Source organism: Oncorhynchus mykiss, chromosome 8, assembly GCF_013265735.2.
Source record: "Oncorhynchus mykiss isolate Arlee chromosome 8, USDA_OmykA_1.1, whole genome shotgun sequence".
Lineage (NCBI taxonomy): Eukaryota > Metazoa > Chordata > Actinopteri > Salmoniformes > Salmonidae > Oncorhynchus > Oncorhynchus mykiss.
In genome coordinates this window covers 24175334-24202448 of record NC_048572.1, presented here as the reverse complement: position 1 = coordinate 24202448, position 27115 = coordinate 24175334, and the positions used below count along the sequence as shown (strand labels likewise).

Here is a 27115-nt window from a genome sequence, read left to right as displayed (position 1 = left end):
CATCAGTCAGTACCAGAGGTCCCGGGGCATAAGGGCTGAGGGCCAGACCCAGATGCAGACACGGGAGGCAGATCGTTTGAGTATTTTATATTTCTTAGTTCCAAAAGGGGTAGGCAAGAGAATGGTCGTGGACAGGCAAAAGGTCAAAACCAGATCAGAGTCCAGGAGGTACAGAGTGGCAGGCTGGCTCGAGGTCAGGGCAGGCAGACTGGTCAGGCAGGTGGGTACAGAGTAAAAAAAAAAGCAAGAGTCAAAACCGGGAGGACTAGCATAAGAGAGAATAGCAAAGCAGGAGCACGGGAAAAACATGCTGGTTGACTTGAAACAGACAAGATGAACTGGCACAGAGAGACAGGGAACACAGGGATAAATACACTGGGGAAAATAAGCGACACCTGGAGGGGGTGGAGACAATAACGAGGACAGGTGAAACAGATCAGGGCGTGACACTGGTGTATCAGTCTGGGTCTTAATGAAGAATACATCCCTGTGTTTATTGTTGACTGTCTGTGAGAAGATAGGATGGCTCTCTCTGTCATTCACCACAACACCTCCTCATTGTTTTAGAGGAAAAAGGGGGAGGCTTGCAAGCTGAAGAACACCATCCCAACCGTGAAGCACGGGGGTGGTAGCATCATGTTGTGTGGGTGTTTTGCTGCAAGAGCGACTGGTGCACTTCACAAAATAGATGGCATTATGAGGTAGGAAAATTATGTAGATATATTGAAGAAACATCTCAAGACATCAGTTAAAGCTTTGTCGTAAATGGGTCTTCCAAATAGACAATGACCCCAAGCATACTTCCTAAGATGTGGCAAAATGGCTTAAGGACAACAAAGTCAAGGTATTGGAGTGGCCATCACAAAGCCCTGATCTTAATCCTATAGAACATTTGTGGGCACAACTGAAAAAGCGTTTGCAAGCAAGGAGGCCTACACACCTGATTCAGTTACACCAGCTCTGTCAGGAGGAATGGACCAAAATTCACCCAACTTATTGTGGGAAGCTTGTGGAAGGCTACCCGAAATGTTGAACCCAACTTAAACAATTTAAAGGCAATGCTACCAAATACTAATTGAGTGTATGTAGACTTCTGACCAACTGGGATTGTGATGAAAGAAATAAAAGCAGAAATAAATCATTATCTCTACTATTATTCTAACATTTCACATTCTTAAAATGAAGTGGTGATCCTAACTGACCTAAGACAGGTAATTTTACTAGGATTAAATGTCAGTAATTGTGAAAAACTGAGTTTAAATGTATAAGGTGTATGTAAAGACTTCAACTGTGTGTGAGAATGTTGTTCATTGACTACAGCTAAGCATTCAACACCATTGTGCCCACAAAGCTCATCACTAAGCTAAGGACCCTGGGTCTAAACACCTCCTTCTGCAACTGGATCCTGGACTTCCTGACAGGCCGCCCTCAGGTGGTAAAGGTAGGTAACAACAAGTCTGCCACGCTGATCCTCAACACTGGGGCCCCTCAGGGGTGCGTGCTTAGTCCCCTACTGTACTACCTGTTCATTCACCCACGACTGCATGGCCAAGCACGACTCCAACACCATCATTAAGTTTGCTGACGACAGTGGTAGGCCTGATCACCGACAACGATGAGACAGCCTATAGGGAGGAGGTCAGAGACTGCCCGGACAACAACCTTTCCCTCAATGTGAACAAGACAGAGGAGATGACTGTGGACTACAGGAAAAGGCGGGCCGAACAGGCTCCCGTTAACAGCAACAGGGCTGTAGTGGAGCAGGTTGAGAGTTTCATTTTCCATGGTGTTCACATCACCAACAAACTATCATGGTCCAAACACACCAAAACAGTCATGATGAAGGCACAACAACACCTTTTCCCCCTAAGGAGACTGAAAAGATTTGGCATGGGTCCCCACATCCTCAAAGTTATACAGCTGCAACACGAAGAGCATCCTGACTGGTTGTGTCATCGCCTGGTATGGCAACTGCTCGGCATTGGACCGTAAAGTGCTACAGAGGGTAGTGTGTACGGCTGAGTACATCACCGGGGCCAAGCTTCCTGCCATCCAGGACCTATATACTAGGCGGTGTCAGAGGAAGGCCCCAGTCACCCTAGTCATAGACTGTTGTCTCTGCTGGAGCCCAAGTCTAGGTTCAAAAGGCTCCTGAACAGCTTCTACCCACAAGCCATAAGCCATAAGACATAGCAATTGATCAAATGCCCCCCCGGACTATTTACATTGGTTGTGTGTTTCAATGAATTCTAAGCTGTTCTGTATGTACTTGTGTACTTGAAAATGTAATTTGTCTGTGTGGTTGCGTGCAGTGCATGTACATGTAATGTACATCTGGACATGCCATGTGCATGCACTGCACGCAACCACATAATGTCAAAGTTGAAACACTCATCTTGAACTTAGAAACAGCTCTGTCTGTGTTGTACAGAGACTCCTTTGACAACAGGCAGTTCCCAGCCTGGGTACAAAGGTCTCTCTCTGGGCTGCTGTTCCACTGAACACTAGATTTTCCATTTCCCCCATTAACGTTTGTCTGTCAATAACTGGTTAGAAGACTGGGTGGGCCTTCTATTGTGACTCTCCTTTATCTAATCAAGGGTTTCCCACAGGCAGGCAGGCCGTTGTGGCCGGAGTGATGATGGCTTTGTGTGGCCAAAGATAAGCAGCTAAATGGATGGACTGGGCTTTGTTTACAATAGAAAACCGTGGCGAGTGGGAGGCTTTATTGGTTTAAACTGACAGTTTGGTTTCAACTTACCTTATATACAGTTGAGTCCTGATAAGTACACATCGGATAAGTGAACATACGTCAGTTTAAGTGCAGTTCTGTTGATCAATCCCGTGTCTCTTGCTTCAGATATCAGGAGTGGACTGTATTCCATTGACTCTGCTGTTACTGTCTCTCTCATCTAACTCTGGTCCCGTTTCTACTCTATTGCCATGTGGACAAGTGGCTGTTAAACTGCTCCACTTATGCAGACAGTCTGTCTTTGTGTGTGTTTTATCAAGGACCTTGTAGTGGTGTGTGAAATCAGCCCCAGCCTCTGTCTTAGCCAGCGCAATTAGTCTAAGCGACGTCGTCTTGGTCTGGCTGTGTTGAAGCCCTTACACTCTTTTATTTTCAGCTCAACGACACAAACGGGTCCTTGTGAATTAGGTGGGTTTATGAAATGGTGTTCCCCCTGGTCGCTCACCCACTGGTTTGTGACAGGCTGAGATGGGTTGTTTATCGACACCAAGGAAAACCGTGTGGGTGGGTGGGTGGGTTGGTGTGCGTGTGCGTGTGTGCGTGCGTGGTGACAGAGGCTGATTTTCCATTAAGGAAGGACAACATGATAAAATATTACATTGGTACTGCATGATCGTTCTGTCAATACACCCGAATAGACAGAGGGGAGAGACAGGGCAAAAGAGAGAGTAAGAGATAGAGAAAGGAAATTAGGAGAGATGGAGTGGAGAGAGGCAAACACATGCTACCCTCTATGCAGTGTACCTGGTTGGCATTAGTGTGAGTGTATGACTTAACACAGTCATGCAATACCGCCATATAATAACCTGTCCCTTGCCTCAGCATGGCTGATGTTCTGTGCATCGCATGTATTCACATACAGATGAGTACTATCCCGGTCTATGTGTATTCCATGGAGGTAATGTGTTAGCTGTATTACATAGAGGTAATGTGTTAGCTGTATTCCATGAAGGAAATGTGTTAGCTGTATTCCATAGAGGTAATGTGTTAGCTGTATTCCATACTGGTAATGCATTAGCTGTATTCCATGGAGGTAATGTGTTAGCTGTATTCCATGGAGGTAATGTGTTAGCTGTATTACATAGAGGTAATGTGTTAGCTGTATTACATAGAGGTAATGTGTTAGCTGTATTCCATGGAGGTAATGTGTTAGCTGTATTCCATGGAGGTAATGTGTTATCTGTATTCCATACTGGTAATGTGTTAGCTGTATTCCATGGAGGTAATGTGTTAGCTGTATTCCATGGAGGTAATGTGTTATCTGTATTCCATACTGGTAATGTGTTAGCTGTATTCCATGGAGGTAATGTGTTAGCTGTATTCCATGGAGGTAATGTGTTAGCTGTATTCCATAGAGGTAATGTGTTAGCTGTATTACATAGAGGTAATGTGTTAGCTGTATTCCATAGAGGTAATGTGTTAGCTGTATTACATAGAGGTAATGTGTTAGCTGTATTCCATGGAGGTAATGTGTTAGCTGTATTACATAGAGGTAATGTGTTAGCTGTATTACATACTGGTAATGTGTTAGCTGTATTCCATGGAGGTAATGTGTTAGCTGTATTCCATAGAGGTAATGTGTTAGCTGTATTCCATGGAGGTAATGTGTTAGCTGTATTCCATGGAGGTAATGAGTTAGCTGTATTCTATGGCACCTCTGTTGTTTACCCTGGACAAATAGCCGTGTTTCACCACCGGGTAGCTCAAATTCTAAGACGAGGAGGAGGAGGCAGACTGGTCAGTGGAAGATGTGATATGAACACAAAGCACCCCTGTAAAATAACATCAGCATTAGACCCATGTATTAATCATCATCATTTCATCCTTTGATACAAGTAGTGTTTACTACAGTAGAATAAGCAATGAGGATGCGGAAATGATTTATAATATGATTATTATATGACTATGAGTGGTTATACTAGTATTTTATCAATATTTTTAGAATATTAAATGAATTGGTATATGTTTCATTAGCCTCACCAATGCTGCCTGATCCCGCAAGCTTACATGATTGTTGCTGCACGTCATTGGCGGTCGTTGCCATTTAAGATGAGGGAGGATGATAATTTTCTTAATGAACATGGCCTTATTTCTATTACAGCGTATTGGATGACTGTCATTCATATTCCATTCACCCAGTTCAATGTAACAGTGATAGGTTTAGGCTAATACATGATACTCACATTTACCCTGTACCCATCATGAGGTTGCTACAACCTAGCCTATGAATGAAAGTTTACAGCGTAGTTGCACAGGTCGAGAGAATTTTGAATAATCTCGGTGACAGACAGTGACACATTCAATACCGCCTTGCACACTCTTGCCTGCATTTCGCTGTACAATCATTAGTCCAACAGTTGCAAACAAGCATTTCTATTGGACAATTATCGCCATTTCTTTCCTTTTGTTTCAATTTAAGTTAACGTTTTTCAACACAATCGGCTCAATGAATACACCCCATGTCATACACAAACACAGTTCACTTACATAGCAGCCACATAAAAACAACTTGTTGTGTATATATAGTAGAGGTCGACTGATTAATCGGAATGGACGATTAATTAGGGCCGATTTCAAGTTTTCATAACAATCGGAAATCTGTATTTTTGGGTGCCGACTTTGCCGATTTTTTTAATTTAACACCTTTATTTAACGAGGCAAGTCAGTTAAGAACACATTCTTATTTTCAATGACGGCCTAGGAACAAGGCAGAATGACAGATTTTTACCTTGTCAGCTCGGGGGATCCAATCTTGCAACCTTACAGTTAACTTGTCCAACGCTCCAACCACCTGATTACATTGCACTCCAATAGGAGCCTGCCTGTTACGCGAATGCAGTAAGCCAAGGTAAGTTTGCTAGCTAGCATTAAACTTATCTTATAAAAAACAATCAATCAACGACTGTCGTTGCTCCAATGTGTACTTAACCATAAACATTAATGCCTTTCTTAAAATCAATACACAAGTATATATTTTTAAACCTGCCTTATTTAGCTAAAATAAATCCAGGATAGCAGGCAATATTAACCAGGTGAAATTGTGTCACTTCTCTTGCGTTTATTGCACGCAGAGTCAGGGTCTCTGCAACAGTTTGGGCAGCCTGGCTCTTTGCCAACTAATTTGCCAGAATTGTACGTAATTATGACATAACATTGAAGGTTGTGCAATGTAACAGGAATATTTAGACTCATGGATGCCACCCGTTAGATAAAATACGGAACGGATTAATTTTTTTTTTTACCGTTCATGTCTTCCATAGAGAATGCCTTGATCTACTTCAAATAAGGTCTGTGTTTCGTGCAGGTTAGGGTGCAGGCTTAAACCGCCTCAGCGTTTTGATACCCGTGTAAATCTTACTAGGATAAGGTCACGTTTGTCAAAATATTTTCATAAATCCACTCTACAAAAAAAATGATATTCGCTTATATTTAGCCAATATTGATCAGAGTTACCTTATCCTATGGATATCTACACAGTTTAAAATTGGCAAGGTGGTGTAAGCCTACACGAAACACCTTATTTTAAGTGAATCTAAGATTATCCTATGGAATAAATGAATGAAGGAACTGCTTTTCAGATTTTGCTAGGTGTCATGGGAATTATGACTCGCACTTTGGTAGTCAATTCTTACCATGCCAATTATTAAAATAGGATTTCCTGCATATAGAAATGAGCTCCCTCTTCTCAACATTCATCACAGGTAACTTAAACTCTATTTTTATTCAAACAGTTGAGAGTATTTGTCTCCTAAGCAGACTCTTCAGTATCATTGTCACTTCAGAGCTGTGTGTGTGTTTTACAGATGGCAGAGAAAAGCAGAGCACCAGTGTGGGACTATTACATGGAATTGGCACCAGGGAAAGCAAGGTGTCTTATTTGTGATAAAGATGTAAGCATGGGGTCAGCAACGGCTAAATCAAAAAATACCACCAACATGTGGAACACCCATTCAAAAGCCCATAATATGTATTATATTAAGTTCAAATAAAAGTGTTCATTGTTCATTCAGTATTGTTGCAATTGTCATTATTACAAACATGTGTGTGTGTGTGTGTGTGTGTGTGTTTTTTATCGGCTGATTAATCGGTATCAGCTTTTTTTGTCCTCAAATAATCGGTATCGGTATCGGCGTTGAAAAATCATAATCAGTCGACCTCTAGTATATAGTTCCTTCAAGCATCTATCAATATACTCTCATCTCACCTTTTCCATCGCTTGTGGACTTCAGTGCACAACACATCAGCTGTCTGTGACCAGGCAAAAACACTTTTCCAAGCCAAACCTTCATATCATGACCGCTAACCACTACACGTTGTCACGTCATAGTCAACCAGAACTACTAGAACTAATACATCTGCTACAATCATGCAGTACAGTGTACAGTCAAAAAGCCATAGCCAGCTAGCTAACATAGCATCCCTCTCTGTTTGAGCTGGGTGTTTGAGTAGGCTAAACTCTCTCCTTCTCTCTCTCTCTCTCCTTAATTTTGTAATAAATTAATTTGTTAAAAACAGATCAACTATTGTCTTTCTCTCTCTTTTAGTCAACTACTCACCACATTTTATGCACTGCAGTGCTAGCTAGCTGTAGCTTATGCTTTCAGTACTAGATTAATTCTCTGATCCTTTGATTGGGTGGACAACATGTCAGTTCATGCTGCAAGAGCCCTGATAGGTTGGAGGACGTCCTTCGGAAGTTGTCATAATTACTGTGTAAGTCTATATAGGTGAAGAACCATGAGCATTGAAGTCAATGTACCCAGAGGAGGAAGGAAGCTAGCTGTCCTCCAGCTACACCATGGTGCTACCCTACAGAGTGCTGCTGAGACTACTGTAGATCTTCATTGCAACAGTTTATATTCATAAATTATTTGGTGACGTGAAATTAATTTATTATAAAAAGGACAACTTTTTTAAATTGTTCACTATTTTTATGAAGTTCACTAAGGAGGATGGACCTCCCCTTCCTCCTCTGAGGAGCCTCCACTGCTGCACATGTAGCGCAGCGGGAATCAGCCTGGTATTTATGAAGCTAATATTCCATATTCATACTGCAGAATATTGTTTGAATCCTTCCCCAGAGCCAATGTGTCTGAGTGTGTCTCTTGATTTTAGGGAGCATGGTGTGGAATACAAATCAACGTTTTGATATTGTGTGTGTGTGCTGGGGGCAGTGATGTCATAACTGGAAGAGGGAGCGAGGGGAGGGGAGGGGGGGCTAGTGGTCTGATTCCTCTCGGAGTCTCGACTTCTCTAGTCAGCCAGCTCTGACTAACAACCAGCCTGCCTCACAGCTAGAGATTATTACAGAGTGGGCTCTTCAGAGCACAATACAACACACACACTCTCCTCCTCACACACACACACCGGCTTGAACACACACACAGAAACACACAGCCAGGTGCTTCGGACCGAGACGTAGATTCTAGCAGTTATTTGTCTGTTTGAGCGGTACAGAGAGGAGCAAAGTGGAAATGCCTTCGCGAAACCTGGACTGTGATATCTTTGTCCTCATTGCCTGTGTGGTGGACGTTGAGGTGTTCACCAGTCAGGAGGTCAAGGTAGGACAAGATACACATACACAGTCCTAGAAGGCAGCACAGAACACACTTCACACACATTTTAAAATACAGGACTAGAATGTGTGTTCTGTGGGTCTGTCTATGCTGCTCAAACAACTTGGCACAACTGAATTTTGTGCTTTCAGTCTGCAATTACTGTAAGACTATTCTGAGGGTGTGTCTGACAGTGTTGTACAGTGACCGTTGTTTTGTCCCATCATCAGCCGACTAGAAGTGACACCATGTCAATGTGAACACGGTCTCTGCTGTGAGTCCAGCTGGACCAGATGAGCTGATGGATAAATGGCTGTGTTCTGTTTGATGTGGGATTAGAGAGACATTAGGTTAGCTCGTCACCTGTCAGTCACTCCACAGAAGCCATTTTAGTTATTTTAATTAACCTTTATTTAACTGGGCAAGTCAGTTAAGAACAAATTCTTATTTACAATGGTGGCCTAGGAACGGTGGGTTAACTGCCTTGTTCAGGGGCATAACAACCTTGTCAGATCGGGGATTTGATCTAGCAACCTTTCGGTTACTGGCTCAATGCTCTAACCACTAGGCTACCTGCTGCCAATGCGCATGCCTAGGGTAGTTAACAAGGTGTACAGGTTAGTACAGGTTAGCTGCCCAGCTAACCTGTACTGTCTGTTTCTGATTGTATTACTGTCTGTACATGCACAACAAACCTTTGATGTATTGATTTTAACACTGAAGTATTATTTGAATGCACTGTATGCAGTTGGTGTTCATTTTACATCAAACATGTCAGAGCCTTTTTACCATTACTTTGATTTGTGTTGGAACAAGTTTCATTTTTAGGGTGAAGTGTGTTGAATTGCACAGCAAGATGCTGCAGCTTTGTTCTACTTTTGGCACTCTGAAATGTTCATAATTGACTTGCGTAAGACACACACACACACACCCACACACACTCATGCACACACTACTGTGCATCCATCCATAATAGTCAGTGATTAGGAAAGGAGGCTCTGTCTGAGTGATCATTACTCCTCCAATCACATTGGACACACATGTTTTGTTTAATGAATCACTGTCTGCTGCTCGGCTGCTCTGGTCTGGCTGCTCTCCCAACCACCATCTTCAACTGGGTTAATCATCTAAAATATAGAAGATTCTGGAATCTAGACTATCCTCTGATAGAAGATGAGGCAGAGAGACTGAAGAGATGAAGTTATGATTGGAGTGATGTGAATAATTTTTTTAATGGAATATCTATATATGAGTCAAGGAGGCCCATTATCAGCAACCATCACTACTGTCTTCTAATGGCACAGGTTTATCATTTTAAAAGGCTAATGGATCATTAGAAAACCCTTTTGCAATTATGTTAGCACAGCTGAAAACTGTTGTGCTCATTAAAGAAGCAATACAACTGGCCTTCTTTAGACTAGTTGAGTATCTGGAGCATCAGCATTCATGGGTTCAATTTACAGGCTCCAAATGGCCAGAAACAAATAACTTTCTTCTGAAACTCATCAGTCTATTCTTGTTCTGAGAAATGAAGGCTATTCCATGTGAGAAATTGCCAAGAAACTGAAGATCTGGTACAACGCTGTGTACTACTCCCTTCACAGAACAGCGCAAACTGGCTCTAACCAGAATAGAAAGAGGAGTGGGAGGCCCCGGTGCACAACTGAGCAAGAGGACAAGTACATTAGTGTCTAGTTTGAGAAACAGACGCCTCACAAGTCCTCAACTGCCAGCTTTATTAAATAGTACCCACAAAACACCAGTCTCGATGTCAACAGTGAAGAGGCGACTCCGGGACTCTGCCTTCCTCTGTCCAGTGTCTGTGTTCTTTTGCCCATCTTAATCTTTTCTTTTTATTGGCCAGTCTGAGATATTCCTTTTTCTTTGCAACTCTGCCTAGAAGGCCAGCATCCTGGAGTCCCGGGTACTATTTAATGAAGCTGCCAGTTGAGGACTTGTGAGGCGTCTGTTTCTCAAACTCAGTTGTGCTCAGTTGTGCACCGGGGCCTCCCACTCTTCTATTCTGGTTAGAGCCAGTTTGCACTGTTCTGTGAAGGAAGTAGTACACAGAGTGGCAAATTCTCACATGGAATAGCCTTCATTTCTCAGAACAAGAATAGACTGATGAGTTTCAGAAGAAAGTTCTTTGTTTCTGGCCATTTTGAGCCTGTAATTGAACCCATAAATCCTGATGCTCCAGATACTCAACTAGTCTAAAGAAGGCCAGTTTTATTGCTTTTTTAATTAGGACAACAGTTTTCAGCTGTGCTAACATAATTGCAAAATGGTTTTCTAATGATCAATTATCCTTTTAAAATGATTAACTTGGATTAGCTAACACAGGAGTGATTGTTGCTGATAATGGGCCTCCTTGACTCCTATATAGATATTCCGTTAAAAAAATCTGCCGTTTCCAGCTACAATAGTAATTTACAACATTAACAATGTCTGCACTGTATTTCTGATCAATGTTATGTTATTTTAATGGACAGAAAATGTGCTTTTCTTTCAAAAACAAGCAAATTTCTAGTGACCCCAAACTTTTGAACGGTAGTGTAGATGGAGGATAACAGCTGAGATCCTAACCGCTCTGAAGCGTTCTGATTTTAACGCTAAAGCAGCTTCTCCCTATGCTTAGTCACAGCAGCTAATGGTGGTGACCAAGTCACTTGTATCAGTTGCTGCTGAGAATATCACTGACACGGATGTGTTATTTTACATGTTGCCAGGCTTCCATATCCCTTCTGCCACAGATACTTATGAATATGGAATGAATATGGAGTGAATATGGAATGAATATGGAGTGAATATGGAGTGAATATGGAATTAATATGGAATGAATATGGAGTGAATATGGAATGAATATGGAGTGAATATGGAGTGTTGAAGCCGCTCAGTCGTGGGTTCTTAATGTTCACACGAGCACGTCTACAGCCTGACGTGACTGGTCAACGGTGTTGTTGACCATGACATGGCACCATGACCTCTCTCTCCCCCTTCTCTTCCTCCTTTTTCTCCCCCTCCCCCCTCGCTCCCTTCCTGCTCTCTTTCTCTCATTCTCTCTCCCTCTTTCTCCCTCCCTCTTCCACCCCCTTTCTCTCTCCCCCCACAGTCTGCCTGTGTCCATGCTTTCCATTGAGCTGTGTCCTATATAGTCAAAAGAGGGGTTAGAGGTTGAGGCAGGCTGTAATACCATTTAATGAAAGGAGGAGTAGCTGGTCACAGAGACATGTCATCTCTCTCTTCAGCCCTACAGTAAGAAACTCACCAGTCACCAGAGTCAGGACCAGGGTCAGTGTCATTCCTGTACCAGTCGTGAACTTGAACCCTGACTTGTGACCTATCAGCCTCCTGAATTTTGAAAGACTGAGCAATTATGGAGGTCTCTATGAAGGTTACAGTTACTGCAGTAGGCTGTGTTAATAATGAGTTGTTTTGACACTGTACTCCTTGAATAAGTGAACTTGGTTCTGAACTGTATTTTTGTATATTTTTTTTTATATTGACGTTTATGGGTGCGTTGTTTGGGATACTGTACTGTGGGTGATTGAGCACAGAAATACTATGTTCCCAACACTAAACACTATCATTACTGAAGTAATTGCTGTGTACTGACTATGGAAACATGACAGTGAAAGAGGTCATGGCAGTGGTTTGGGTTAAGGATGGGGTGGGTTCAGGTTTGGAGTGTAGTTCAGGGTCAGTGAGAGGGTAAAACTGTCTCTCAGCTGTATTTACAGGGAGGCATTTTCACAACATGGTTGTTAACATGAGGAAGTCACCATTTCTGTTAGTTACACAACTATTACTATGATCCCAAGAGGTCCATTCATCATAATTCCTATTCAGCCAGTGTATGAAGAATCATTTTGAGTTCAAGCATTCACATCTGTCTAGCTCTTTTTGAACATACTGTAGTTTTGTTCTTCTGATCTACCGCCATGATAGATAAAGGAACTGTGATCCCAGCATTTGTTCATAGTGCATCTCTTTAGTGTTCCATTGTGTGAATTTTACACTCTATAACTGGATTCTCTGTTTAGTTGGGTGTTTCAAAGGTAAGGAGAAAGAGAACAGAGAAAGAGGGGCTCAATTAGAGAGGTTAGGAATGTTACTATGAACAGGCTTAACCTGGCACAGACATTAGATATTCTATCTCGTTGTACTGAGCAGTGGTTAGATAAAACCTCCCATTTCCATAAAGCCTCACCAATCACAATGTGCTGTAATAAAGTGTGGTGTTTTAATGAATGAGAATTCATAAACCTTTGAGAAATCTATCCATGCCAGTTCTAATGGGCGACTTGTTCAATTTCTCCTCTAAGATGGAAAATCACATTGCAGTAAAATGACTGGATGGATGGATAGGGGATGTTATTAACAATCCTTCCTCCCCCACAAGCTTGCTATGTGAAATTTCCTGCCCTGGTTAAAACATGACCATTCCTTACACGAGGTTACACAACGCAGGAGCTATTTTTGGCTGTAGGTCAAGGTTCAACATGAAAAAGAGCAATCTGGGAGTCTAGAATCTGGATGTGTTTAAGATGAATTATAGTTTCTTCCCCTAAAAGGAAGAGAGAACAGAAAAAGCCTGTATTCTGGCCTCTGTTTCTTTAGTCTCTGGCTGATTCATCTCCTAGTCTGTCTGTATGTGATTAAAGCCAAAGCCTGTGTTGTTAAAGTTGACATTCATCTGTGAATGAGTCTAAAGGTGAGCCTAGTTTCATGTTGAGTTGTTCGCCTCTTCTCTCCTCTGCTGCCCCTGTTAAGAAGGGATTGATGAGGTTAATGCCAGTAAGTGAACAGTAAACATGCCTGTTTGGCTCTGGTAGCTTACCACTGTAATTACGTAAATATCCACACGCATACCGCATCGCCTTCAAAGGCGGCTATGGAAAAAAACACAACACCTTGGATCACTTTTGTTCCTTCCTCTAACACAGCCCCATTTAACTTGTAATGTTATTCCAGTGGAGAGCTGTTGTGTTCCTATTGGAGAGAGTGCTTCTCATACTGATGAGGAGTGGTCTGTCCTGTCGTCCAGTGCTCCTGGTTTGCTGTAGATATATCTGTGTGTTGCTCAAGGAGAGGTGTTAACAGAAAGGTTAAGTTGAGTGGCACTTCCCTCTGTCACTCACTTAGCCCAGGGATATTCAACCGGAGTTCCGTGGGGGTACTGCAGGGCGTCCGCAAAGAAAATCTAATAAAAATACAAAATATATAAAAAACAATAGCTTTTTTTTTTTTTCGTTGTTTTTATGAATATCACTAGCAACAACAGAATAAACACATTTTTTTATTACATACCAGCAGTAAAAAAAGAGGAGAATATACTGTATCTTTCCAATGATGTCAACTTCTCAACTCCTAATGTTGAGCAAATTACACTCATTGGAGCCAATTACATTCACTAGAGTATCTGACATAGGCTTTGAAAAAGCAGCTGTGAATATCCTACCAGTGCAGTAAGTGATGCTGGCTGTTGGTAAGCTTTCTTGACTTGCACATTCATTTTTGCCAACACATGGCTAACCTTTGTTTTAACCAACTAAACCGGGGCTCTTAGCGAAAATGTTTTTGGAGTTACCGTTCTAGCTAATAGGCTGTTAGTTTCCATTTCCTCTTCCAATTATAATGTGGGGAGGCCAAAATAATGAATACCGATCTACCAAATCTATTCATTACTATATACCTGATGATATCATTCACCTGATCACAAGTTCATTTATTTTTTTTCGCTAATGTATGATGGGGTCCCTGGGTCTCCGGTTCGTCTTGGCAAGAAAAGTTTGAAGACCTCTGAACGTAACACTCAGTGGTAATGTCATGCTTTACTGGGCTTTACTTGTATACGTCAGAGAGAGCTGGATGTTTAGAAACCAGGGCTGCTGCTTGGCCTATCCCCAGGCTTCCTACACAACACCTTATGTTCTCTCCATATCTCTGTTTTTTGCCGACTCACATTTGATTTTGAGCAAGCCTTTGCGTCACCCCTTCCTCCCCCAAACTCTCAAATGTGAGGCTGTCAACACAAGTACCCCAAATAGCCACTTAGCTCCACCAGTTATCATTGGTGGTGTTGTGGAAATATGCAGAGTACTGCTCATTTTCTCTGAATAAAAGTTGTGATTAGTTATAACACTGTTAGTTAGCAGACACAATAATGCTAGACACCAATGTTCTTTGGCCAACCCACATCTCTCTCCCATTTACTGTCCGTTATAGCTGTAGCACCACTGAACCAGCATCCCCTCTCCTTTCACCCTCTCGTTTGCTTTTACTCTCATCCGGAGCCCTTTGCTTCATTAGGATATTTATTTCCATAATTGGAGCACATAAACTGTGGAACGCAGTTTAATAGATTTGAGAATGGGCCCCTCCATCTTGACATTTAGTTTTAACTGCATGACTACTACAAACACCAGATGGCAGTTATGAGGATGTTCACTGTTCACCTTTATAGCTCTCTATTATCTAAGGGCACTTAGAGCCATCAGACGCCCGCACGAACAGACTGGACTGTGCTACCTCTGCTCATGTGTGTGTGTGTGCGTGCTCATGTACGAATAGGTCTTTGTTTGTGAGCCTGAGAATTGCCATGGCCCTGTTGCCAGTTGATGTTTAAAAGCCCTGATTGCTACTTCATGGGAAGTGACATTTCTCAGGCTGTATATGTTGAAGCTTTTATTTATTTAACCTGGAAAAGACCCTTGAGGTTAGAAACCTCTTGTTTCCAGTAAGATTAGTAATCTTGATAGCCTCTACATGATGGATGTGTTCTATTGGCGTAACAGTAGGACGTGTGTGTTTGTCATTGTCTTATCCCGTGTCTTATCCCGTGTAAATAGCCAGTCTTTTTCAAATATATCTTAAACTCACTTTCTATCTACAAACTAAATATACTTTCCTGCAACACGCCTCAACCAAGGTGGTACGGATCTGCTATTTTATTCCTTATAACTGGAACTTCCACCAGGAGCTTTCCAGCTAACTAGCTTCTAGTCTTTGTTCGCCACGGCTAGCGGTCTTCACCTTTTTCTCAGTCACCAACCAGCCTTAGCTCAGACAACACCTGCCAGCCTGCACAGCGCGATATCAACCTAGAGCATATCGGACTGCTTCTCTCTACCACATTACCGGAATCCTGCTGCTCTGGATCATTAGACCGGATCATCGCAGCTAGCTAGCTGCAAACAGTGGGCTTCTGTTAGCTAATGCCTCTTTCCAGATGCAAGCACCAGCTAGCCTCGAGCTAGGCCCATATACCAGCGAATTCTAGGGCTACAATACCTCCTTTGCCAATTGGCCTGAACCCTTTATTGTCGACACGGAGCCAGGTCCTGTATGTACCTAACTGACCCGCTCTTCCCATTCATCGCCATTTACTCGTTGTTGTCTTAGCTCTCCTGGTCAACACCTGTGATTGCTTTATGCCTCGCTCTAATGTCAATATGCCTTGTCTTCTGCTGTCTTGGCTAGTTCTTATTGTTTTATTTCACTGTAGAGCCCTCAGTCCCTCTCAAAATGCCTTAGATAGCTTTTGTCCCACCCCACACACATGCAGAGACCTCACCTGGCTTAACTGGTGCCTCCAGAGACTAAACCTCTCTCATCGTCACTCAACGCCTAGGTTTACCTCCATTGTACTCCCATCCTACCATACCCTTGTCTGTACATTATGCCTTGAATCTATTCTACCACGCCCAGAAATCTGCTCCTTTTATTCTCTGTCCCCAACGCACTAGACGACCAGTTCTTATAGCCTTTAGCCGTACCCTTATCCTACTCCTCCTCTGTTCCTCTGGTGATGTAGAGGTTAACCCAGGCCCTGTAGCCCCCAGTTCCACTCCTATTCCCCAGGCGCTATCATTTGTTGACTTCTGTAACCAAAAAAAGCCTTATTTTCATGCATGTTAACATCAGAAGCCTCCTCCCTAAGTTTGTTTTATTCACTGCTTTAGCATACTCCACCAACCCTGATGTCCTAGCCGTGTCTGAATCCTGGCATAGGAAGGCCACCAAAAATTCTGAAATTTCCATCCCCAACTACAACATTTTCCACCAAGACAGAACTGCCAAAGTGGGTGGAGTTGCAATCTACTGCAGAGATAGCCTGCAGAGTTCTGTCATGCAGAGTTCTGTCTGTGCCCAAACAGGTCGAGCTTCAACTTTTAAAAATCCACCTTTCCAAAAAGAAGTCTCTCACTGTTGCCGCTTGTTATAGACCCTCCTCAGCCCCCAGCTGTGCCCTGGACACCATATGTGAATTAATTGCCCCACATATATCTTCAGAGTTTGTACTGTTAGGTGACCTAAACTGGGATATGCTTAACACCCCGGCCATCCTACAATCTCCGCTAGATGCCCTCAATCTCACACAAATTATCAAGGAATCTACCAGGTACAACCCTACATCCGTAAACACGGGCACCCTCATAGATATCCTCCTGACCAACCTGCCCTCTAAATACACCTCTGCTGTCTTCAACCAGGATCTCAGCGATCACTGTGTCCGAAATGGGTCTGCGATCAAAGGACCACCCCTCATCACTGTCAAACGCTCCCTAAAACACTTCAGCGAGCAGGTCTTTCTAATCGACCTGGCCCGGGTATCCTGGAAGGATATTGACCTCATTCTGTCAGTAGAGGATGCCTGGTTATTCACTCCAAACTAGACTGCCCTTGACCAGCACAAAAACATCCTGTGGCATTCTGCATTAGCATCGAATAGCCCCTGCGATATGCAACTTTTCGGGGAAGTTAGGAACCAATATACACAGGCAGTTGGGAACGCTAAGGCTAGCTTTTTCAAACAGAAATTTTCATCCTGTAGCACAAGCTCCAAAAAGTTCTGGGACACTGTAAAGTCCATAGAGATTAAGATAACCTCCTCCCAGCTGCATTCTGCACTGAGGCTAGGAAACACTGTCACCACCGATAAATCTCCGATAATCGAGAATTTCAACAATAATTTTTCTACAGCTGGCAATGCTTTCCACTTCGCTACCCCTAACCCGGTCAACAGCTCTGCACCCCCCACAGCTACTTTTCCAAGTATCCCCCATTTCTCCTAGATACCTAAAGATTGGAAAACTGTCGCTGTCATCCCCCTCTTCAAAGGGGGAGACACTCTAGACCCAAACTGTTACAGACCTATATCTATCCTACCCTGCCTTTCTAAAGTCTTCGAAAGCCAAGTTAACAAACAGATCACCCTCCATTTCGAATCTAACCGTACCTTCTCCGCTATGCAATCTGGTTTCCGAGCTGGTCATGGGTGCACCTCAGCCACGCTCAAGGTCCTAAACGATATCATAACCGCCATCAATAAAAGACAGTACTGTGCAGCCGTCTTCATCGACCTGGCCAAGGATTTTGACTCTGTCAATCACCATGTTCTTATTGGCAGGCTCAACAGTCTTGGTTTCTCAAATGACTGCCTCGCCTGGTTCACCAACTACTTCTCAGATAGAGTTTAGTGTGTCAAATTGGAGGGCCTGTTGTCATGACCTCTGTCAGTTAACTAACCTCCAGACACCTAGGTGTATAAACTCTCCTTCTTGAATCACATTAAGCATCTCCAATCCAAAATTAAATCTCGGGCTGTGTCTTTTCTCTGTATACATCAATGATGTCGCTCTTGCTGCTGGTGATTCTCTGATCCACCTCTACGCAGACGACACCATTCTGTATACTTCTGGCCCTTCTTTGGACACTGTGTTAACTAACCTCCAGACGAGCTTCAATGCCATACAACACTAGTTCCGTGGCCTCCAACTGCTCTTAAATGCAAGTGAAACTAAATTAATGCTCTTCAACCGATCGGTGCCTGCACCTGCCCGTTCGTCTAGCATCACTACTCTGGACGGTTCTGACTTAGAATATTTGGACAACTACAAATACCTAGGTGTCTGGTTAAACTGTAAACTCTCCTTCTTGAATCACATTAAGCATCTCCAATCCAAAATTAAATCTAGAATCTGCTACCTATTTCGCAACAAAGCATCCATGCTGCCAGACATACCCTCGTAAAACTGACCATCCTACCGATCCTTGACTTTGGCGATGTCATTTACAAAATAGCCTTCAACACTCTACTCAGCAAACTGGATGTAGTCTATCACAATGCAGTTGGTTTTGTCACCAAAGCCCCAAATACAGTTGAAGTCAGAAGTTTACATACACCTTAGCCAATTTAAACTCAGTTTTTCACTATTCCTGACATTTAATCCTAGTACAAATTAATTGTCTTAGGTCAGTTAGGATCACCACTTCATTTTAAGAATGTGAAATGTCAGAATAATTAGTAGAGAGAATTATTTTTTCCAGCTTTTATTCCTTTCATCACATTCCCAGTGGGTCAGAAGTTTACATACACTCAATTAGTATTTGGTAGCATTGCCTTTCAATTGTTTAACTTGGGTCAAACGTTTCGGGTAGCCTTCCACAAGCTTCCCACAATAAGTTAGGTTAGTTTTGGCCCATTCCTCCTGACAGAGCTGGTGTGACTGAGTCAGGTTTGTAAGCCTCCTTGCTCGCACATGCTTTTTCAGTTCTGCCCACAAATGTTCTATGGGATTGAAGTCAGGCCTTTGGGATGGCAACTCCAATACCTTGAAGTTGTTGTCCTTAAGCCATTTTGTCACAACTTTGGAAGTATGCTTGGGGTCATTGTCCATTTGGAAGACCCATTTGCGACCAAGCTGATGTCTTGAGATGTTGCTTCAATACATCCATATTATTTTCCTGCTTCATGATGCCATCTATTTTTCCTTCAACATGATGCTGCCACCCCCGTGCTTCACGGTTGGCTTGGTGTTCTTCGGCTTGCAAGCCTTTCCCTCCAAACATAACAATGGTCATTATGGCCAAACAGTTCTATTTTTGTTTCATCAGACCAGAGAACATTTTCCCAAAAAGTACGCTCTTTGTCTCCATGTGCAGTTGCAAACCGTAGTCTGGATTTTTTTTATGGCGGTTTTGGAGCAGTGGCTTCTTCCTTGCTGAGTGGCCTTTCAGGTTATGTGGATGTAGGACTCGTTTTTGTACCTGTTTCCTCTAGCATCTTTGTTCTGGGATTGATTCGCACTTTTCGCAACAAAGTACATTCATCTCTAGGATGAGCGATATGACGGCTGCGTGGTCCCATGGTGTTTACACTTGCGTACTATTGTTTGTACAGATGAACGTGGTACCTTCAGGCATTTGAAAATGGCTCCCAATGGTGAACCAGACTTGTGGAGGTCTACAATTGTTTTCTGCGGTCTTGGCTGATTTCTTTTGATTTTCCCATGATTTTCCCAAAGAGTTTGCACTGGGTTTGAAGGTAGGCCTTGAAATACATCCACAGGTACACCTCCAATTGACTCAAATGATGTCAATTAGCCTATCAGAAGCTTCTTAAAACCAGTTATGCATTAGGGGGCGCTATTAACATTTTTGGATGAAAAACGTTCCCCTTTTAAACAAGATATTTTGTCACGAAAAGATGCTCGACTATGCATATAATTGACAGCTTTGGAAAGAAAACACTCTGACGTTTCCAAAACTGAACTGATGTTACAGGCGAAACCCAGATAAAAATCCAATCAGGAAGTGCCGCATTTTTTGAAACCGCCTCATGCAAATGACTCCTTATATGGCTGTGAATGAGCTACGAATGAGCTTACATTTTCCACGCATTCCCCAAGGTGTCTACAGCATTGTGACGTCTTTTTAGGCATTTCCATTGGAGAATAGCTGTAAGGGACCATATTTGGCGAGTGGTCACATGGTGTCACCCGGAGAAAATCTTGCGTCAAATACTGAGGTAGCCATTTTTCCAATCACTTCTTATGAGAAACCAATTGCCTCGACGGATATATTATCGAATATATATGTTAAAAACACCTGGAGGATGGATCCTAAACAACGTTTGCCGTGTTTCTGTCGATATTGTGGAGCAAATTTTGAAAAGAGTTTGGCGTTATAGTTTCTCAGCCAAGCATGATGAAAAAACGGGAGCTTTTTCGCCTACAAAAATATTATTTTTGGAAAAAAGGAACATTTGCTATCTAACTGGGAGTCTCCTGAGTGAAAGCATCTGAAGTTCTTCAAAGGTAAATGATTTAGTTTGGTTGCTTTTCTTATTTTTGTTAAAATGTTGCCTGCTGCCAGCAGAGCCTAGCATAGCATTATGCCATGCTAAACTTACACAAATGCTTGTCTAGCGTTGGCTGTAGCGCATATTTTGAAAATCTGAGATGACAGTGTTGTTAACAAAAGGCTAAGCTTGTGTTTAAATATATTTATTTCATTTCATTTGCGATTTTCATGAATAGGAAAAGTTGCGTTATGCTAATGCAGTTTGAGGCTCGTTGCAAGAGGTTTTAAGCCATGACATATTTTTCTGGAATTTTCAAAGCTGTTTAAAGGCACAGTCAACTTACTGTACGGAAACTTCTGACCCACTGGGTTGTGATACAGTGAATTATAAGTGAAATAATCTGTCTGTAAACAATTGTTGGAAAATCCCTTGTGTCATGCACAAAGTAGATGTCCTAACCAACTTGCCTAAGCTATAGTTTGTCAACAAGAAATGTGTGGAGTGGCTGAAAAATGAGTTTTAATGACTCCAACCTAAGTGTATGTAAACTTCAGACTTCAACTGTACTACCCACCACTGCGACCTGTATGCTCTCGTTGGCTGGCCGTCACTTCATATTTGTTGCCAAACCCACTGGCTCCAGGTCATCTATAAGTATTTTCTAGGTAATGCCTTATCTCAGCTCTCCGGTCACCATAGCAGCATCCACCCGTAGCACGCGCTACAGCAGGTATATTTCACTGGTCATCCCCAAAGCCAACTCCTCCTTTGGCCGCCTTTCCTTCCAGTTCTCTGCTGCCAATGACTGTAACGAATTGCAAGAATCACTGAAGCTGAAGTCTTATCTCCCTCACTAACTTTAAGAATCAGCTTTTCAGAGCAGCTTACCGATCGTTGCACCTGTACACAGCCCATCTGTAAATAGCCCACCCATCTACCTCATCCCCATATTGTTATTTATTTATTTTTGCTCCTTTGCACCCCAGTATCTCTACTTGCACATTCATCTTCTGCACATCTATCACTCCAGTGTTTAATTGCTAAATAGTATTTTTTTCGCCACTATGGCCATTTTTTTGCCTTGCCTCCCTAATGTTACTACATTTGCACACACTGTATATAGATTTTTCTAATGTTATTGACTGTATGTTTGTTTATCCCATGTGTAACTCTGTGTTGTTTATGTCGCACTGCTTTGCTTTATCTTGGCCAGGTCACAGTTGCAAATAAGAACTTGTTCTCAACTAGCCTACCTGGTTAAATGTAGGTGAAATATTATTATTTCTCTCGAACACTGTGTGCAGTATGTTGACAGCCAGTGTTGTGTCCCCGTGTTTAGCGTGTTGCCATAACCACTGCTACGGTCTCCTCACCTTGTTCCCAGTAGGGTTACTTTCCCTTTCAATCTCATGCCAAATATCATCATAACCCACAAAGACTCTCCTCAGCTGATCCAGCATGGGAATCACGCCACTAAAGGCTTTGTGGTCTGTAACTAAACAGTACAGTGGACAGTAAGACCCATTTGAATGGATACACCATGGCTTCCCTTTTTCTTGGAAGGATTGTGTTGGTCACATCGTCATGGTGTGAGCAGCAGGCCTCGACGATGACAGTTCTGCATCACAGCATACACATTACACTGTTAAGTCATCGTCAACTCCTATTCACCCATATGTTATGTAAAGACCATGTGACCTTTTCCTGGTCAAATCAGATTTTCAAAAACACTCATGGTCCTAGTTATGCAATAGCTCTTCTGTGTTGATGTTAGATGGAAGAGACAACAGAAGACTCCATGCCTCCTGGGCTCTGAGACTAATATGAAGAGTGAGATACTGAGATGGTACCTTAAACAGATGCTAGTGGTGGCCAAGCACAAGCCTTTCCCCTCCAGGGAATAAGCTGCTTGCTCTCTTTCAGAATACATTTTCTTTGTGTATTTCTCTCGGTCCGTTGCCTAGAAGGAGCTGGGGCAAGTCTTTGGGAACACAATGCTACCCTCTTTCTCATGCCAGATCACCTCACTGTCTCCCCAAAGAGAAACTCAAGGAGTTCTTAATCTTCTCACCCTCTTCTCCTGCAACAGGTTGGTCAAATTAAGATCCTACATCTGTAGCATACTTTATGCATATTTATTCAATCACTAGCCAGATTGAGTGTGCTCAAATCCTCATCTGCAATGTACAGTCAGTCTGGCCCAGCTAAAGCCTCAGGTCACTTGGAAGGTCAGTTAAGATGAATTAGCCATGTCCTAGTCATTCCTGTCTGTCCTCTGTAGTGGAATGTTGCACCCAGTCAGTCCCTCCTGGTTGGGGATGCTGTGTGAGTGTTCTGGAACGCTGTGTCTGGAATCTCCAGTGAAAACAATGTAGGAACAGAACACAAGCTGTTTCTCATTAACATTCTGAGTGCAGAGAGAGCACAACACAGGGCAGCTCGGAACGGTGAAATACTGGAAGCTGCTCTGCATTCCCAGCGTACCTCCGCTGTGTGCATTATTTTAGCCCAGAAATTCTCCTATTGCCTTTGGCTTGTGTCAATGTTGTCGAAGGGTAATGAGTTTCAGTGGACTCGTCTTTTTCATCCAGCGTAATATTTTCTAGGTCATCTTTGTTTATGTTGAGTATTATTGTTCGTTGTGCTACTTTGTGCTAGATTTATTGAAATATGCTGATGTTGCATAACCCCATGGCAACAGTTAGCAAAATGGCACCTCATGCTTTGCTCTTAACACACTTCACTGTGTGTAGCAGTAGGTCTCGTTTGAGCATGTTCCGTCACCCATTCACATCACCTGATTTAAACATATAACCCCACACGGGCACCACCACTTTCCAACTCATCAGCTCTGAAACACAAAGCACTGTGCAAGATGAGTTACATTTCCTCCTCTCCTCTACTCCTGCTGTCATCCACAGACTACATTTGGATGGTTCTGCGTCAGAACATTAGATGACAGTTGATACCTCGCTAACGAGTCAACTCTGAGTCATTCTCAAAGTGATATATAGTTTGCATGGGGAAAACGTAGCTATGAATAATTGGCTGCACCTTGTGTGTGTGTGTGTGTGTGTGTGTGTGTGTGTGCATATCTTTCTCGTTTTGCGGTCAGAATGTGTTGGATTCTGTGGCGTTTCTAGAGGTTGTATCAGTCGTATTCATTCCTTTTCCCCGCTCTTAAAGTAATATGATACATCACACTACGGTAGAGAATATCGAATGCATTCTACCTGGATGTCTCAGTATTGCAGGGGCCTTGCTTTGAAATATGGTAACAGTCAGTCAAAGTGAAACTCAATATGCCTCAGGCTGCTGCCAGCCTTCACTATCACTGGAGGAGAAAATCAAATCTATTTTATAAAGCCCTTTTTACATCAGCAGATGTCACAAAGTGCTTATATTAAATACCCAGTCTAAAACCCCAAAGAGCAAGGAATGCAGATGTAGAAGCACGGTGTCTGGGAAAAACTCCCTAGAAAGGCAGGAACCTAGGAAGAAACCTAGAGATGAACCAAAATGTGTGATGTTGAACTACAGTAATGCTTCTGCAAGATCATTGTAATTTCCTTAATGTATTTTGTATTGCTTTGGATAAGAGCATCTGTGATGCATCCTGACTTAGCTACGCCTCTGGAAGCAGCTCCAGACAAGTAATGGGCCTCGCCAACAATAAGTACCATCACTTACTCACTCCCATCCTGTCCTTCCTGGTCATCCCCTCTAACAGCAGCTGTATGCTTGCACATCCTCCCTGCCCCTCCAGTCTAACACCGTCTTTCCTAATCACTTTTCTGATATTATTTGTCTTCGAGCCTCCGCAGTGTTTGATACGTTTGTTATGGACACACTCTCACTAACCATTAGGCTGATAAGTGTCCTGAAAGCCTTCAGTACTTAGCCCCACACACACCCCACACACACACACTCATGACCCATCTGAGTGATGTCAGAGAGGTTATACTTTCCTTATCACAACTATCTTATCACAACTATCTTTGTACACACACACACACACACACACACACACACACACACACACACACACACACACACACCCAAACATACCCGTCCAGATGACATCAGGGCCTCAGCCTCTCTAATTGTCAGATTCTGATAAAAAAGGATCATTCTGAAGCTATTTTTATCAATCTCTCCTCCTGAGCATCATGCGTTATTCCACCAGTAATGTGCCTGAGCCATTTGCTTAACTAGGAGGAATGTGCCCACCAGCTCTTTGGTAATGCATGGATCGGTCGGCAGGTGGAGAGAGAAAGAGTATTTTTAGAAAGCTACAGTATGTTCCCTCCATTCCAGCTCCAACGAAACCCTCCCTCTCTTTTCCTCCACTCCTCACCTCGCTGTCCATATTTGCGAAAGAATGTGATCTATTCTCGAATTACACTCACAATGCCTTCTCTGCAGAACACTCTAAAGTAGAGCAGGCTAGGTATTTTAATGCCATTAGGCCTATGTAAGCTAAAGCCCTAGTGATGGAACATAAACCTGACCCAGAGGGTGATGTTACTGATTGGTGGATCAGGTTTCATGTTTGACAGGTTCCCATGCTAAGCCAGCTCAGATCCACACACTGCCCTGCTGGTGCTGCTTTCCATCCTACTGCTGAAACACTTTCCTCCTCTGTGTGGTGTGGGTCTGAGGCTCTAGAGTCTTGGAGATGGATACATCACCTGAGTTGGAATATTGTTGTACAGAGAGGGAACCCAGTAAATTTTTGTTCATGAGTTGGACGCAACATTATGTCTGCTTTAGCCTTAACTCAGGCTAGAAGTTGCTTCTAGGTACAGATCTAGGAGCAGTTTGCCTCAATCTTGAGCTTAGACCATTCGGGTAGAGGAATGCAAACATGACCTCTTATCTGTGTCTAGTGGGCAACGTAATCCTACTGCTCTGGCTTATTGAAAGGCAGAAGAACATGCTACCGAATTGAAACGTTGAAGCAGCAACATTTGCTGCTGTATTCATTCCCACTACTCTGACAACGCAGAGGGAAACTGTTAAAGTGCTGATCCAAGGCGCCTACAATGAGCCAGGTCCTCCTCCACCAGACCTCTCTATTTTACACACCCTCACCTGTCGAAGGGGAGGAGTACAGCAAACTGAACCGAGCTGTCACCACTCATTTCCAGCCCCCCAATCAGGACAGACACATACCGGTCCCAGCTGTCAGCTCCCAGGACACTTACTAGGCATCGGGAGCCTGCTACACGCCACCGATCTCACACACACTGACAGGAAACAAACTCTGAGACACATTTACTAGTTTGGAAAGTGACTGCCTGTCTCTACAGACCAGCTCCACCAAGGAAGTCATATTTTCATCTGTCACCGGCTCTGACATAACGAGCTGCTAATGCGCTCTCTTTGTCAGGCGTGCTGATAGACGACTATTGTATCTGACTGACTCAGAGTGTTGTGAATAGATGTTTTGATGGGAGTGAGATGTGGCATCTTGGAACTAGGCTATTCTGTCAGACTAGTTTTAACAGACGTCTTTTAAACAATGTTATGTGTTCACATTGTTTATTTGAGGGAGCACAGCCGAATCTAAAAATCTTCCTTGGCTCGGGAATGTATTAACTGATGAACAAAAGATCCATTGAATTGATTGTACTGTAGATGAACACACTCTCTGTAACCTGCCCAGGCAGTCTCACTATTACTGATCCTTCTAAGGAGGATGTAAATCAAATCACATTTTATTTGTCACATACACATGGTTAGCAGATGTTAATGCGAGTGTAGCGAAATGCTTGTGGTTCTAGTTCCGACATTGCAGTAATAACCAACGAGTAATCTAACCTAATAATTCCACAACTACTACCTTATACACACAAGTGTAAAGGGATAAAGTATGTACATAAAGATATATGAATGAGTGATGGTACAGAACGGCATAGGCAAGGTGCAGTAGATGGTATAGAGTACATATGAGATGAGTAATGTAGGGTATATAAACAAAGTGGCATAGTTTAAAGTGGCTAGTGATACATGTATTACATAAAGATGGCAAGATGCAGTAGATGGAATAGAGTACAGTATATACAGTGCCTTGCGAAAGTATTCGGCCCCCTTGAACCTTGCAACCTTTTGCCACATTTCAGGCTTCAAACATAAAGATATAAAACTGTATTTTTTTGTGAAGAACCAACAACAAGTGGGACACAATCATGAAGTGGAACGACATTTATTGGATATTTCAAACTTTTTTAACAAATCAAAAACTGAAAAATTGGGCGTGCAAAATTATTCAGCACCCTTAAGTTAATACTTTGTAGCGCCACCTTTTGCTGCGATTACAGCTGTAAGTCGCTTGGGGTATGTCTCTATCAGTTTTGCACATCGAGAGACTGAATTTTTTTCCCATTCCTCCTTGCAAAACAGCTCGAGCTCAGTGAGGTTGGATGGAGAGCATTTGTGAACAGCAGTTTTCAGTTCTTTCCACAGATTCTCGATTGGATTCAGGTCTGGACTTTGACTTGGCCATTCTAACACCTGGATATGTTTATTTTTGAACCATTCCATTGTAGATTTTGCTTTATGTTTTGGATCATTGTCTTGTTGGAAGACAAATCTCCGTCCCAGTCTCAGGTCTTTTGCAGACTCCATCAGGTTTTCTTCCAGAATGGTCCTGTATTTGGCTCCATCCATCTTCCCATCAATTTTAACCATTTTCCCTGTCCCTGCTGAAGAAAAGCA

General features: G+C 42.7%; 1 protein-coding gene across 3 annotated transcripts in view; it reads left to right on the top strand.

Moving 5' to 3' along the window:
* Positions 1–27115, top strand: part of LOC110529653 (calcipressin-2) — a 118123-nt gene that overhangs the window by 41432 nt on the left and 49576 nt on the right. The window contains exon 1 of one of the 3 annotated variants that reach the window (XM_021612053.2): positions 7997–8313. The exons of the other annotated variants lie outside the window; for them this stretch is intronic. Coding sequence (XP_021467728.2) covers positions 8227–8313 — 87 coding nt within the window. The 5' untranslated portion in view covers positions 7997–8226. Of the gene's footprint in view, positions 1–7996; positions 8314–27115 lie in introns of those variants that run through there. 3 annotated transcript variants of the gene reach the window in all.